This window comes from Meleagris gallopavo, chromosome Z (genome assembly GCF_905368555.1).
Source record: "Meleagris gallopavo chromosome Z, MGAL_WU_HG_1.1, whole genome shotgun sequence".
In the NCBI taxonomy this organism is placed as follows: domain Eukaryota; kingdom Metazoa; phylum Chordata; class Aves; order Galliformes; family Phasianidae; genus Meleagris; species Meleagris gallopavo.
The window spans coordinates 45,205,266-45,221,584 of record NC_139435.1 but is presented as its reverse complement, the minus strand read 5'-3'; the positions used below and the strand labels follow the sequence as shown (position 1 = coordinate 45,221,584).

The 16,319-nt window shown below is 39.8% G+C and overlaps 1 protein-coding gene across 3 annotated transcripts in view; it reads right to left on the bottom strand.

Moving 5' to 3' along the window:
* Nucleotides 1–12,946, bottom strand: part of ATG10 (autophagy related 10) — a 79,725-nt gene extending 66,779 nt beyond the window's left edge. The window contains exons 1-3 of one of the 3 annotated variants that reach the window (XM_085212876.1): nt 12,576–12,946; nt 11,287–11,412; nt 6,392–6,508 (exon numbers count right to left, since the gene is read on the bottom strand). In XM_085212876.1, the coding sequence (XP_085069002.1) occupies nt 6,392–6,508; nt 11,287–11,412 (243 nt within the window). In that variant the 5' untranslated portion in view covers nt 12,576–12,946. Of the gene's footprint in view, nt 1–6,391; nt 6,509–11,286; nt 11,413–12,336; nt 12,477–12,575 lie in introns of those variants that run through there. The other 2 variants (XM_085212877.1, XM_085212878.1) reach the window with 2 other exon arrangements.
* Between the last annotated feature and the right edge of the window lie 3,373 nt (nt 12,947–16,319).

Here is a 16,319-nt window from a genome sequence, read left to right as displayed (position 1 = left end):
AAGTATACTACCAGATGTAGACACTGGGTAGGATGTAATTCTTCAAGAAAAGGAGCTAAAGTCCTTTTTCTTATTAAACATTCTGATTAAACTAAATCTACAGAAATAACAGAATAGTTTTTCATAGGAACGCTCCCTATCCTTTTCTAGTTAAGGCAGCAAATGGAAAGACATAGAGTTTGCATGAAACATGGCACTCAGGCACTTGGTTAGATAAATAGCTGGACAACTCAGTTACCAACAAGCATACAGAAACTTTCTGAAATTGCTCTAAGTAGGTAACAGCATTTAAACTTACCTGTCTTCAAACAACCTGCCTTTAAAATGTCAGTGCATCTAGGCAGACATAAATTCTTCTGTTTACCTTAAACTAAGCTTATGCTAAATGTCATTTAAATATAATGAACAAAACGCAACTCATGACTCTTACAATGCACCTAATTAAAAGCAGGGTAGCTAACATCATATGCAGTCCTCATATGAGTTCCTGAGCTAACTCCTCTATTGCCTAGGACAGCTAAGGAATTAGCAAGAGCATGTCTGAGTCTTGCAGATGTCAAAGGCTCACTGACATGTGAAAAGATAACTAGGAAACAGTTTGAATTCCACAGGTTTGCTGGTGAGTTGAAGTTATCATCAATTAAGTATTATGTGCACGATAGAACCCTTCAAGTTTAAGAAAATGGAAAACCTGCTTTCTATTAGATAACAATGCCACATTGCTGCAGTTCAGTACAAAAGGTCCCCAAATCTGTCCTCAGTTCCTGCTACATTCTGTTCTGAAATATGTGTAAGCTTTGCTGTCGAAGCAAAATCTCAGCCTCAGTGAAGTCAACAGCAAAAATGGCTACGGCCATTAATGAGTGTACATCCATGCTTCATTGTACAAAATACATACCACAAAATGCAGATTACTACATTGGAGTTAACCATCTAGCTTCCCTGAACAACAGTGAAGAAAAATAGGTGCATCCTCTCTCAAAACAGTTTGATTTATAGACAATAATCACTTTTCACTGCCTCAGGCTGAAACAGAGATTCAAGTTACAAGCTCTATAGTGCAGATATAGAAAAACAGAAAAAGAAAAAAAGCCAACACGTTTTTTTTCTTGGTTTTCAGATGCTTTTCAATCTCTTTATCAAAACACAAGTCATGTTAAGTGGAACCAAACACACCAGGTAATACAGACAACTGTGAAGAAAAGACTAGAATACATATTAACTCCTTACTCCCTCACTAGAAGACCCCAAATATTTAGATGGCAAAGAACGATATGGGAAGTTTGAAAAGCCAGTTGTCCATAACCAATGAGTAGAAATAATTTTCTCTAATAATGTGATTGTTTCTCTGGGGATCCCGTGAGATTGACACATTTTTGATAATCTGATATCTGATAATTGATTTCCTATTTTAATAAGGTTGCTTTGTTCTATACATTTTTTGCACTTTATCATTCTATTTTGCTACTTCTTGACAGATTTAAAAATAAACAAAGCAGGAACAACTTCGTTTCTCTGCAGTTTCAACACAACCTCAAAATTCTTCACTATAATAGGATATACGCACTGAATTATTCAATGTCACATCTTCACCTCAATCTATGACAAGGTGACCCGCTTAGTGGATGAAGGTACGGCTGTTGATGTGGTCTACCTAGACTTCAGTAAAGCCTTTGACACTGTCCCCCACAACATTCTCATGGAGAAGCTGGCTGCCCACGGTTTGGATTCACTCCACTGGGTGAAACAATGACCGGATGGCCAGGCCCAAAGAGTAATGGTCAGTGCAGTTAAATCCAGTTGGTCACTAGTCACAAGTGGTGCCCCCCAGGGCTTGGTACTGGGTCACTTCTATTTAACATCATTAGAAACTATTTTGATAAGGGGATTGAGTTCACCCTCAGTAAGTCTTCAGACGAAACCAAGCTGGGAGGGAGCGCTGACCTGCCTGCAGGGAGAAAGGCACTACAGAAGGACCTGGATGGACTGGATTGATGAGCCAAGGTTAATGACATGAGTTTCAATACGGCCAAGTGTTGGGTCCTGCATTTTGGTCACAACAACCCAAGCAACCCTACAGGCTTGGGGAGGAGTGGCTGGAAAGCTGCCTAATGGAAAGGAACCTTGGTGTTCTGATGGACAGTCAGCTGAATATGAGCCAGCTGTGTGCCCAGGTGACCAAGAAGGCCAATGGCATCCCGGTTTGTATCAGGAATGGTGTGGTGAGCAGGACTAGGGAAGTCATCCTGCCTCTGTGTTTGGCACTGGTGAGGCCTCACCTCGAGTACTGTGTTCAGTTTTGGGCACCTCAGTACAGAAAGGACATTGAGGAGCTGGAGCAGGTCAAAAGAAGGGCAACAAGGCTGGTGAAGGGCTTGGAGACTATGGTCCACGAGGAGAGACTGAAAGAACTGGACTGTTTAGTCCGGGGAAGAGGAGGCTGAGGGGAGACCTTACTGTTCTCTTCCAATATCTGAAAGGTGCTTACAGTGAGAGCGGGGTTGGTCTCTTCTCACTGGTGACAAGGGGGAAATGGCCTTAAGTTGTGCCAGGGGAGATTTAGGTTGGATATCAGGAAAAGCTTCTTTACAGAAAGGGTTGTTAAGCACTGAAATGGGCCCCCAAGAAGGTGGGTGAATCACCATCCCTGGATGTGTTTAAAAACAGTCTGGATGTGGTGCTCAGGGACATGATTTAGCATAGGGTTGTTAGAGTTAGGGTAGTATGGTTAGTTTGTGGTTGGACTTGATGATCTTGAAAGTCTTTTCCAACCTGAGCAATTCTATGATTCTGTGATTCATTGATGGGCCTTCTGGTTCAATTATTTAAATAGGAGTTCCATCCTCATTCTGGATGACTTTCCCTATTTCTAACCAGCTTCAAAATTCTGTCTTCACATTTTCCTGATTTGCACCTGTCAAAACCAGTGTTCCATTCATAATCTCTGAAACAGATTCCCAGGAACACTATAAAGGAGACTGCTGTGACCTTTTATGCCACGCCATACACCACAGTACACTTTTTGCTCTGTCAACGCTTTTTGTTCTTATCAATGGATACCAATTACGACAACTTTAGTTTCCTATTTTTTCCTTCTTGACTATTCCTAATTAAGTATCACACATAAAACTTCCTCCAAGATACCTTAAAGGGGAAGATCATACTATAGACAAATGAAAATAACTCAGTAAGACACAAACAGCAGTGATACAATGTAGTAAATTTATAGATCACAACAGAAATTCTGAAATTTGAAATTCTGAAATATGAATCTATCAATCAGCCAATGACAGTCATTCACAAAAGAAATTAAAATTCTTATTTAGATATCATTTAGCTTTCAAATATATAAAAATAAGATTTCAAAAATTTTCTAAGAAAAAAGCTATGATAAATACTGACTACATAATCAACAAAGAACTTCCCAAGCACTGCAAAGATCACCACTTAAGTTAAAGTTTAATCATCAGAATCTCTTTCAATAAAATACTGTGGCAATCTCACACAATTTATAAGTACAATGTTTATCTTTACAAAAATACGACAGTCTATTTAATAATAGACTGTTATTGAAACAGGACTTGCTTGCAGAGTCTACATTTGTGGGAAAACATGTTTTTCATATATGCAACCAGTTTCACAAAATCACAGAATGGTATGGGTTGAAAGGGACCTTTAAGATCATGTTGTTCCAACTCCCCTCCTATAGGCAGGGACACCTCCCTCTGGACCAGAGCCCCATGCAGTCTGGCCTTGAATGCTTCCAGGGAGGGGGAATCCAAAACCTCACCAGGCAACCTGTTCCAGTGTCTCACCAGCCTCACAATAAAGAATTTCTTCCTAATATCTAGTCTAATCTATCCTCTTCCCATTTAAAACCACACCGCCATACCCTGTCACTACCTGCCTAGATGAAAAGTCCCTCTCCAGCTTTTCTGTAGGCCCCTTGCTATAAGGTCTCCTCAGAGCCTTCTCTTCCCCAGGCTGAAAAGCCATACCACCAATATCCACCTCTGATGTCAGGGGCCAACATCCTAAAACAGGAGGCACTACTTTCAGCCCCTATGAAATATACAGTATCATTAACATATAAGTAAACAAAATTTAATTGTATTTTTCTTAAAACATGTTTAAAAAAGAGGAACAAAGACTGGAGGGTTATTGACCTTGTTTTTGTGATACAAATGCATCACCTTGGTTTGATGGCAGTGGTTGAAATTCTTAGTGAGGTCTCAACGTGTTCATCAGGTTTTCGATGACATTTTACTTTTCTTGTACGTCATCCCTGACAATTTTTCACATATGTGCATACTGCCAAAAAGCAGAGACGTGAATAAGATGTGACTGTGAAGCAAAGGATCTCTCTCTCTGGGAAGAGAGGGCTAATAGAAGTCTTGTAAAGAGACAGGGTCAGATTTTTAAGTTAAATATCTGATTGCAATTCTACATATTCCATTTGAATATTTACAGGTCATGTACTTGTATCAACAGAAAATGGTGTCACAAACACAAATTGATGATCTTTTCAGTCACTCTGAAACCTACTTTCATATCCCTTTATCACAACAGAAAGCATGACTGCATATTCTTTCTTTGCTGTTCAGAGCTCTACATTTAGCCAATATATCAACATGCAGGCAGTTATGTGCCATCACTTGAGTCAGCACTGCCCCCCCTGTGCCCTGCAGTCAGTTGATGCAGCAATAATAGTGCACTGACGTTTGGCTTTTGCAAGCAGTGGTTGTGCCAGGACCCCCTCCCCCAGGGGAAGAGGTGCTGCCTTACAGCATGGAGCAGGAGCAGCCACAGTGCCCGACACACTGGACTGCAGGCAGCCTGCTGGCTGTGGGTTGGAGAGTCTATTCCAAAGGGAGGCCTAAACAGCTTTAAAACATGTCATTTTACCATATACTCTAAAGAAAACTTGATTCATTGTTAAAACAGCCACAATAATTAAGAATAATTCTGAATATAAACAACTGATCTCTTCTCACAAGCCAGGCCTAAAGTATATAAATACTGTTATAAAGACAGCTAAATAACAATCTCTGAAGCACTGATATTTGGCTTCATTTCAAGAAACACTAACATTTCAAGGAAACCTAAAATGCTTCAGCTGCACTTGAGATGACCTACTTAATCTGCCTATCAATTTGTACCTATATAACAAACATAAGGCAATGACTCTAAAAATGACGATAATTCCAATTGGTATCAAATCTGCTGCACCGGCAATGGGGCTGTAAAGCTTTCCAACCTTTCCCAGTGCATCCAAAGAGTTATCAACAATAGAACACAAGCAATTTGCAAATAAGACCAAGGTGCTTCTTTATCTTGCTACATGCACTGACTAGCCAAATAGAGCCCAAGGAATAGAGTTCTACCTGACAGCAAAAGTCATCTTTCACTTGGCCAGACATCAGCTTTCAAATTTCTTAAAAAACAAACTCTCTGAAAGATCTACCCTTCTTTAAAATACAGTTGAAATCCACGAGTGAACTCAAAAAAATCACAAGAAACAACTACCTAACAGATGGTATGATTGCTTAAGTGGCATTTCCTTCAGAAATCAGGCCAAAAGAATACTTATTTCAGACCCTGTACCACAGTCGCTGTGGAGAAAAGTAAAAAAAACTTGTGCTGGTGAAAAAGAAAAGGAATTGCTATAGGAATAGGTAACTGAAAAATACACTATGTCAATCTATTCAACAGCTTGTAACACAAGGAATCCATTATTTTCAGTCAATTATAATCCAAAATTTCTTTTCTTGCGTATGCTAACAACAAAACAAGTGAGTTTCCACTGTTTATATCTTGATTAGTCAATAATCTGTAAGTCCAATGTCAAACAAGCAAATAGTTATTTAAAGCAATTCACCCTCTGTTTATGAGCAGAATTCATTTTCTAAAAGAAAGTTTATTTCCCTTCCAGAATACATAATCTATTTTCTTTCTCATCACTAGTTTAAAAAAAATTGCTCAATATTTTTAAGAATTAGTAAGAAGTAACAGTAGAAAATAAACATACAGTGAGCATAAAATTTCTACACAATACTTATTTCTTTAAAGAAAAATCTTCAAAGAAAAATACATTTCAATCAAGTATTCAGTTAAAAAAAAAACAAGTTTTTTAATGTTAGTGTATATCAATATGCAAAAAAAAATTACCCTTCCATGACAAAAACACATAGATAGATAATGCAGGAGCTTTTCCATTTTCTCCCAGATTTCACCTCCAAAATAACGATACACATTAATAAGAAGCACTGCACGAAAAATAACTAAAAGCCATCGACAACTGAAGATCTGGAAGGACTTAATGCCATGCTCTTTTTTAAAATCTTGTTCATATTTTCTTTTATAAACACAGAAGTTTAAAATCGGTACTTACTTCAACATGTGTAAGCTGCATTTGTTCAATGTTATTGTTTTTCGCCTTGAGATCTGGTGAGATGCTTTTATTTGTTACCTGGAAATGTGTTTTACTGAGATAACCATCACCAAAGTCCTGCATTCAGAACACAAAAAAAAATCTGTAACCAAAATGCTAAGTGCTATCCCTGTTACAGCAAATAAAGCATGATGTATAAGCAGAAGCTCCAAGACTTTTTTTTTTTTTTTTTTAAAAAAAAAAAAAAAAAAACAGAGACCAGTGATTGTGCTGCTTCTCAGAATCTTCTCACTGGTAGTTTATTCTGTTCTCAGTGCTAAGGGAAATCAAAGACCCTAAACATGAAAATAAAACTTCGTCCAGGATGACTGCCAAAGAATCAGAAGACAGTGTGCTAAGGTTTTGAAGAGACAAACAGCCAATAATAACTCGCAATGCATTCATACCAGAACAAACTTCCAAACTCTTAGTAATTTGTTTTTAGATCTGTTTACATTCCAACTTTCATAAAGTAAAAAAAACAAAACAAAACAAAACAACCTAACAACCTTTAGAATTTGCATGTGTAGAGTCAAGACTTATTCGCTTCTCTTGATCACTTCTGAGGGTCAAATGTGAGAGAGAACAGCAACACTACTTTCTCCCAGCTCCCTTTTTATCGTTTTGCTTTCCAGACCACCTGGCCCACTGTGGTAGGCTTTTTTGCCATTTCAGAGTTGCAGCAGAAGCTCTAAACAGCCTTCCCTCTTTATTAACTATCTGCACACATATATAAAAATTATTTTTTCAATTCAAAGAATAGGAAAAAAAAAACAGATCACGAACATACCCTCTGAAAGAAAGAGCGTATGCAACACAAAGAACAGTAGTTGCATGTTAAGAATGTATTTTTCAAAGGAAACAAATAAATTGAGGCTTTATTAGCTGTTTCATTACGTTTTATTTTAGACAAATACAGAAAGCACATGTGCAACATCTGATGAAAAAGAATTCTATTCAAAGCAGTCTCTCTACCGAATTCATTAATGTAGCATTAGATTGCCTGACAAGGCCGCAAATTTAACCATAATAGGACTCTGGTTAATCTATTATTTCTGACACAGTTTGTTTCATGTATTTTGACCTTTAAATCAATGTATGCTTTATTCTGATAGATCAGTTCTCTCCTCCCAGTGACACTGCTGAATATATACACCTCCAACACATTATATCTACATGTGTACTTCTTATCAAGTTTCACACCTTGAATAAAATACTAATACCTTTACATGTATTTTTGCCTATGAATTTTTAAGCACAAACACTATGAGCAATTGTCTTACTCATCAACAGGACAAATTTGCCAAACTTTGCTGGATGTTTTGGTTGTACAACCAACTGCATCCTGTGCTCGGAAGAACCAAGCATGTGGAGGACAACAGAGATGGAAAAACTGAAGCACATCTTGATGACATAAAAACCACTCCATTCATTCTCAGCACTCTCTCAAGTGGAGTTTTGTGCGAGTGTCAGTAGGAATAAAGCTGCCTACATTAGTATTTATTGCCCTAAGAACAGCAAAGGAAGTACTATCACCACCCACAAAGGCAGAATGCCCCAAAGCACAGTGATCTTTGCCAAAGACGATCTGGACACAACTTTCATCTCCTTGAACCAGTTTTTCCAGTGAGAGGAAAGAAGAAGTCATCACTATACAGTAATCCATGGTATTTGAATGCCATGAAAAATGTCTACAGATGGCAGGAAACATGGAACTAGAAACCTCTGTGCTTGACAGCTGTATACATCGGAAGTCAGTAAAGTGGTGGCTGGAAAGAGGAGCATCCTTTCTGCTGCACCCTGTAGACTTCTGCCCCTGCAAATAAATCAATACTGCAGCAAAGATCCTTATGAATGTAGAAAAGGAGTACTTTCTACTCCAGCTGTCTTGTAAGTATCATAAACAAACATGAACTGATACAGACTTTGAAATGGTTACCCAGATTAACCTAACTGATATGAAACAAACTTAAAACAGAAATGAAATGATAGGACAGCTGTCACACATAAGTCCTAATTATCCATCTCTGGTAACAACTTCAGAGTTGCAGTAGAAGCTCTAAACAGCCTTCCCTCTTTATTAACTATCATTTTAACTCCATCAGCTCCTACAACTGAGGTGCTCTTAGCTTTTTATTTTTTTAAAGCTTTCTTTTGAAAGAAAAAAAAGGGATTATAAAAGCAACATATTTTAGAACACTCCACTTTTGGCTGTAAATACAGCTTCTGCTGGGATCACGTGAGCTCATGCCACAGGAGTCAGCCTGTCAAAAACAGCGAGTATTTCATAATCTAAGCTTAATCTTTATCAGAAACATAGGAGACTAAGGCCACAGTACTAGAAGCCTGCGTGGTCTTATTGCCATCAACTGGTCTATTCATGCAAGTATGGAATGAGGAATGGGGTCTGAGCACATTACATTGACAAAACTGAGTGCTTCAAACTTCCTGTATCACAAGTACTGTTAAAAAAAGGCAAAAAGACAATGAGAAATCTTTTTAATGAAAAGCTTCCCTCAGAGATTATATAGTATACACGGACCGTTTCAACAGTCAGCTTTTTGCTACTTTCTGAAATCACAAAGTCATCAACTTGGCCAATTAAAAAAAAAAATCTTTTTTTTTTTAAATACATGAGAACACAAATCCATCATTTTGCTATTTCCAGCAAAGATTCATATTTCACAAAAGTTCAAAGTTTGACCTGCGTGTTGAATTCCCAATAGAGGCTCATGGCATCTTTCTTTGATGAATAAATCCCTCATAAATACAGTCTTCAAATGAAATCTGAAGTTTCAAATGGCTGCCTACAAGAAAGGGTGCATTGTAAAATATTTGCACTGTTTTAAAAACTTCTAAAGCGAATACATTTAAGGCCAAGATCCAAAATTGTTTAATCCATGATGAAAGAGTTACAAATGGTAACCCTTCCACTTGAGTACAATAATTTAAATAGAAATGATGCCACACATGTTCTTGGTCTTCCTGCAATTTCAAAACAGTTTAAGCAAGATTTCTCTCCCCAGAATTACTGAAAGAATGGAACACCAGACATTAAAGCAAAAGACCACCAGTCCACACACATTAAAAAGAAAAGATAAATAAATTCTGCACAGCAAAGAGAAGAAATACAGAGATAACAATGAGAATCTCAAACCCTTCACTACTGAAAATCGGTCTCTCTTGCAAGAGAATGCAAGAAAATCTATGCTGTCCAACAAGCAAAAGAAAAGTAATTGAAAGAGAAACCCTAATACAGCATGAATCTAATACTAGATGGAAAATATTAGAAGCACTCAAAGCAGAAAAATCAAGCGTTCAAAACATTTCTATTGTTATCAGGCATCAAATACAATTGATGCAGCCATGGGTCGCAAGCAGTAGTTAGACAAGACATTAGCATGAAGTGGCAATGACTCAGTATTTTCTAATCAGCACACAAGAACTGCTGATGTTCTTTATGCCTTTGAACTGCTGCAAAAGTTCCAGAGAACTTGGGAGAAGGCCAGAATGTACCCAGGTATCCCTGAAAGTATATACCAGACAACATGCATAGCTATACACTAGTTATCTTGACACTAACCCAAGCAAAGACTTCAAATGGAATTCAATAAATAAAGGAAACTATTTCCTTTTTTTTTCCTTTTGTTTAAGAAAAATAGTCAAAGTAATCTAAGTATGTGCCCATATTTCCCTATGTTAACCACTGATTTCAAAAGCAGAAATTAAAAGAAATAATATAATCCCAAACTAATCTGACACACACTGAAGGATGAAAAAAACAATCACAAACATAACTTAAAAAATGGGGAATCATCATAAAAGAAGTGATTCTAATGGGGTCCCGTGGGATCAGTCTTAGCCCCGCGCTATTTAGAATTTTGATTAATGACCTAGAAACAATATGTAATTATTTTTTATGAAGTTTGAAGATAACAGGGAAGCAAAAAATAACAAGGACTGACCGCATACTGACCAGTAATAGATTATTTCAGATGCTGTATGCAAATAATTAATTGTTTTTAAATATAAAATATAGTCACACATCTAGAACAAAGACAGCAAGCTGAAGAATTAGATCCTAAGGCACAAAATCTGCATAGATTTATGGATAATTAGCTGAACAGGGAAAATCCTACATGCTATGTTAGTTTAAAGAGCTAAAGTCACCTACGAAGGTTTGAACTTCACAGTGATGTAACATCCATCCTCTAGTTCTGACCATGGATGAAGAAGAAAGGATGCTACTATATTGGAAAAGACTTGAGGTTCCACAGGAATACCGGAAAAAATGCCAAGCAGCCAAAGGGGTCAACTTATTTTATTTAGCCCAGACAAGATTAAGGGATGAATTGATCTGAATCCTTAAGTATCAGAACAGGAAGAATTCTGATAAAAGAGAAGCCATCAGCTTCAAAGACAAGGAATAAGTTCAAGTGGCCGAAAGTCTGAACTAGGTAGTTAAGATTAAAAGTAATATTTTCTTCAAATTTCACGCATAGCCAGACATTAGCTAGCCTCCTAACTGTCTCCCCATTCTTGGGAATTCTGAAAGTAAAGATAGGAAAATGCCTTAAAAGGCAGCAAAACAGACATCATCTGAGATTATTCTGTGTCTTTGTTATGTAAGGTCCAGCAGTTGTTTCTAGATTCATTAATTGCATTTAATAGATGTCTTAGCCTAAATGCTTAGATGAACCGCTTCTGCACTCTCTTGTTCACAGACAAGCTGTGAAAAAAATGTCATTTATTTCACGCAATATAAACAATCCTAAAGGATCATATAGCTCCTAGCATTTGCAAACTACTAAGAGAGGCCAGCAAGCTATCTAAAAATGAACACTGATTATTTTTACCTTGGTAGTTTTCCACTCCCAGCCATCCCCTATTTGCTGTGAATGTTTAACAAATTCTTCACAGTACTGCTTGAATCTTTTTTCTTCCAAAAAAAAGACCTCTTCAACAGCCATGCTGCTGGACATCTGCAGAGCAAACTAAATGTTAGTACTGACACACAAACACTAAAAATAACATGTACTGATTTATAGCAACTGAATAGCAAAACAACAAAGCAGTGGAGAATGCTTTGTTTCTATTAGACAAAGAATTATTTCAAGCGCAACACTTTAGAGAATCACAAAATGGATGAGGTCAGAAGGCATCTCTGGGGATCGTCCAGTCCAAGTCTTATGCCCAAAGCTGCATCGGCTACAGAAGGTTGCCCAGGATCATTTCCAGATGGGTTATGACTGTCTCCAAGGAAGATGTCACAACCTCTATTCCACCATTCAATTACCACAGAAGTGACTTTTTGTTTGTTTGTTTAAATAACAAGAAATGTATATACGTGTCAGCTTGCGTTTACTACCTTTCACTGAACAGTACCAGGAATATACTGGCTCCAACTTATTTATACCTTCCTATCTCATATTTACATATACACATTAGTTAGATCTTCTCCATGCTGAAGAGCCCCACCCCTCCCGTGTCTGACACCGCACCCTTGGCCATATTGGCAACCTTCTGCTCAAATCAGGGGAGTACGGCCTTCCTTGTACCGGGAAAACCAGGAGTAGAGAGATGTGGTAAGGGCAGATGCCTCCTCAGCATCACGGACCAGCATGTGTAGACAAGCCTGAACTCACTCGTGGGCTTATTTCACCAGGCCAAACACCTTCTCCACGAGAAGCCAAATGGCAGAAGGTTAACCTGTGTGGTGGCTGCTGCCACACAGCCCAAGTGGATCACCACAAACCTGACAGCCCAGGCACAGCTTCAGGGTGCCGCAGCTTGAGACGGCTTCCCTGCCCTTACATCCTTACCCCCGGCTCTTGCAGGGAACAGGGGCACTCTGACAAGCCTGCCAGCCTCTCTTTCTACTGCCAGAACGGACGAACCACACACACCCCCTGCAATCCAGCTGTGGGCACCAGGTAGGACCGAGCTGTGCAGACACACACACAGGGCAGGTAACATCTCCACGTAGGTAAGGAGAAGTGCCAGCGCCTCGCGCTGTGCTCGCCGCGCTGCAGGATGCGATCGCAGCCACACCGTCACCCTGCCCGCCTGGGGAACAATATCCGACACTTGAAACTGCCTGATTTCCTGTGGCAGGCCGCCCAAGCCCCTAAGCAGCACAAGTTACCTGGATGCGAAGAGACGGGAAATTTGGAAACGGGCTCCACCAACGTGCCCGCGGTTCCCAAATTTCCCAATCCGGATGAGGCACTGCCCGCCCGCCCCAGCGCAGGCAACAAGCTGGGCGCTGCGTTTCAGCGAGCGGGCGGGCAGCGGCCACCCCGCGGCCCCCAGCGGCTAACAGAAACGGACGGGAGGCCTGCGCAGCGAGGGCAGGCTCGAGATGGGCCGCCTCCCCTCGGGGACGAGCTGCAGACCGATGGCTGCGGAGCGGCGGACGGCCCCAGGGCGGGGGTGGCGCGGGGTGAGAGGAGACCGCGCCCGCACACGCCTCGCCTCCCTGTGCCTCCCGCCCGCATCGGCGCGTTGCTCATGCGCACTCGTGGCAGCGGACACCGCTCCGCCCCAGGGAAGCGCGGCGGCTGGGGAAGGGAGAGTGGCCGACGCGCATGCGTGGTGGGAAGAGACTGCCGTGCTTAGGGAGTGCGGTGGTGGTGATTCTCAGCGGGGGTTATGGTGTTTCTCGACGGGTTAGATTTGTAACGCAGTACTCCTTGATATAGCGTGAGGAGTAACAGCTTTAAAGTAAAAAGAGAAATTTCGGTGAGATGTTAGGTGGAAATGCTTCGCTCAGGGCGGTGAGGCCCTGGCACAGCTGCCCACAGAGCTGTGGTGCCCCATCCCTGGAGGCACTCAGGGTGAGGCCCTAGGCAGCCCGAGCTGGGGGTGCAGCCTGCCCATGGCAGGGGTTGGAGCTGATGGGCTTTAAGCTCCCTCCCAACCCAAGCCATTCTGTGATTTTATTTTTTTTTCTGAGAAGCAGGGCTGAAACCTGAGTCCATCTTCCATTCTTCAGATACTGGCTCTAGGGAGGAAGCTTCCCCTCCTCAGGCCCTGATTGCCACAACTGGCAGGAGACAGAGGTGAAGCATTGTGCCCATGTCATCCTCCAGCCCTTTACACTTAGGTGTTTGTCATTTGGGTGATGAAAGTGGCATCTGTGTGTGCATCGCAGACTTAAGTTTGATAAGAATCGTTTGAGTTGGAAGAGACCTTTACAGGCTATCCAGTCTAACTTCTCTGCAGTAAACAGGGACACCTACAGCTTAACCAGGTGTTCAGATTGCTGTCCAGCCTGATCCCAAGTGTCACCAGATATGCAGCACCCATCACCTGTCTGGGCAACATGTGCCAGTGCTTTTCCACTCTTACTGTAAAAAACTTCTTCCTTATATCCTGTCTAAATTTCCCCTCTTTTTGTTTGAAGCCATTTCCCTTTGTCCTGTTGCCATAGACCTTACTAAAGACTCCAGTTCTCCATCTCCTTTCTTACAAACCCCCCTTAAAATACTGAAGCACCACTTTCAGGTCTCACCAGAGCCTCCTCTTATCCAGGGATATGCTGCAAGCCCCTGGAAGGCTTTCCCTTCCTCCAGCTCTTCTCTCTCTGCCCCCTCCTCCCACTGCCCAAACAAGAGGAGTTGTTGGAACTAGATAAATATAGTTCAGGCTGGGCTTCAGCCAGAATCTCTACAATGCCAGTTTTATTTGAATATTTCAAATTAATTTTCAAGAGTTGGGTTCTGTCCCTGCAATATAAATATGTAACAATATATTATGACTTTCATGTAGTAAAAACAAGTAGGAGAGGAACATGAAATTAAAGTAGCCAAGTCACCTGAGCATCATCTTATAACTGACTTTTAAGAGAGAAGTCATGCAAAATGATTATATAGCTTTCTGGAGTGGAACAGAACAGTTGGAAGTGACTTACAATGACCATCAAGTTCAACTGCCTGGCCACTTGAGGCCTAAAAGAAAGCTAAAGCATGCTGCTGAGAGCATTATCCCAGTGTCTTTTAAACACTGACAGTTGTGCGGCATCTCTTAGGAATTTTGTGCCTAAGAGCACCCTCATGATACAGAAACGTGTCCTTATGTCCAATCTGTAGCTCTTAAATTGCTTTTGGCTATGAGTATTTGCTAGGTGCACAAAGCAACTGGCATTTGTCTAGCATTTGCTAGACAGATAATGTGCATCTAATGTGCTAAATATGTATCTATTTTGCTAGATAAATGCTACAAGAATTATTTTGAAGCTCATGAGTCTATTAGACCAAACATTTTTTGGAAGTAAGGTCTTATCCAGTGTGACTAGACTACCCAAACAATTCTTAATTACAGAATTCACAATATTTTGATACACTTAAGTAGAACATGATGTTGACTTTGCCAGTGTGTCTGTAAACTACTGTTTTAAAGAGTTCTGTGACTGCTGTAGGAGTAAGCAAACTGACCCATCATGTTTGAAGTCCATGTTATTCAGTGCAGAGTCCATATCCATAGGATGCTTTGCTACAGCTGACTCTAAGGTGACATTTTTCATCTGCACAGTTCCTAATTTGCCTGTAATCCACAGGGTATGGAAACTTCACAAGGAAGGGCCAAAGCTTTTTGCTGGAATATTCTGAGGTAAACCATTTTTCTTTATTCTTAAAAATTCCGTTTTCTAGTTTTTGGCTGTTAGCAGCCTAGTTCTTCAAATATACATCATGATTCATATTTAAATATAATTTTCACAGTTCTTCCTGAAAAATGTAACGTTCCATGTAAATCCATAATTTTCAACATTGGGTACATAGGAGAAAAGATTTGTTTCACTAAATTATTCTGGAGAATAATTGTGTGCATTGTGCCGTGTGCTTTGAACAGTTTACTGTACCTCCACAGATTATTATTTTGACTGCATATATTAATTTAGAAAGCAGTTGTATGGCATGGATGATGCCATTAAAACTACAAGATGTGATGTTATAGTCATTACTTAATCATTATATGAATTAATTATTTATGTTGTTATTGACTGTTTCCTTTAAATGTTGGTGTTTGGAAATTTGGTACACAAACAGCACATTGTCACCCAGCCTTGATTTCTGAAGGGAGATTTTATATTGTGGAATATATACTGTAAGCCATTTTTGCTAACAGAAAATGCCTGTTATTGAAAAAATGTCACGTAATGTGCATTGCCTTGGAAGCTACAGCTCCTGATTTCTAATTTTAGCTTTGTTACTGTCTCTTTGCATTTTCTCAGGCAAGAATCATAGGTTTAAGACATTGTGCATTTAAAATGTGGCTGCTGGGGCCTCAGATTTTGCACTGAATTTAGCAGAGGATCTGCCATGGCTGGCAGATTCCAGGAAACTAAGCTGTAGTTTCTGTATGTTTGGATCCATTCACTTAAACTAAAATTTGTGTAAACTAATTTTCAAATACAGACCCTTCAAAAATCAAGGACAGGCAGTAATTAGATACTCACTCAGTAGTCATCATTTCTGAAGACTATAGGTTTTAGCCATGCTTAAGTTCAAGTATCTCAAACAGGCTCTTTTATGTATGGGCCTTAAATTGAGCATACACAGTGTTAAGTAATTATATACTGTTAAAAGTAAGCACAAACTGTGGGCCTGAATGTCCCCTTTCAATGCTTTTCAACTTCCTCATGACAATCATAACTAACTCTTAAGGTTATAGAAGTTAAAAATTTAAAACACTTAAGTTTGAAAAACTGTTAGCATCTGCACACCATTAATAGCAATATTAGTGAAATTGTATATTATCTCAAAGTAGACAGGATATTGCAGGGAGTGGATTCTAATCCTGATTATAGTATAGACAAATTAACGCTAGTAATTTCATTTTCCTATGTCCATTTGTCTTTTTGTCCTTCTTCAAAGTAGATCAGACTCAC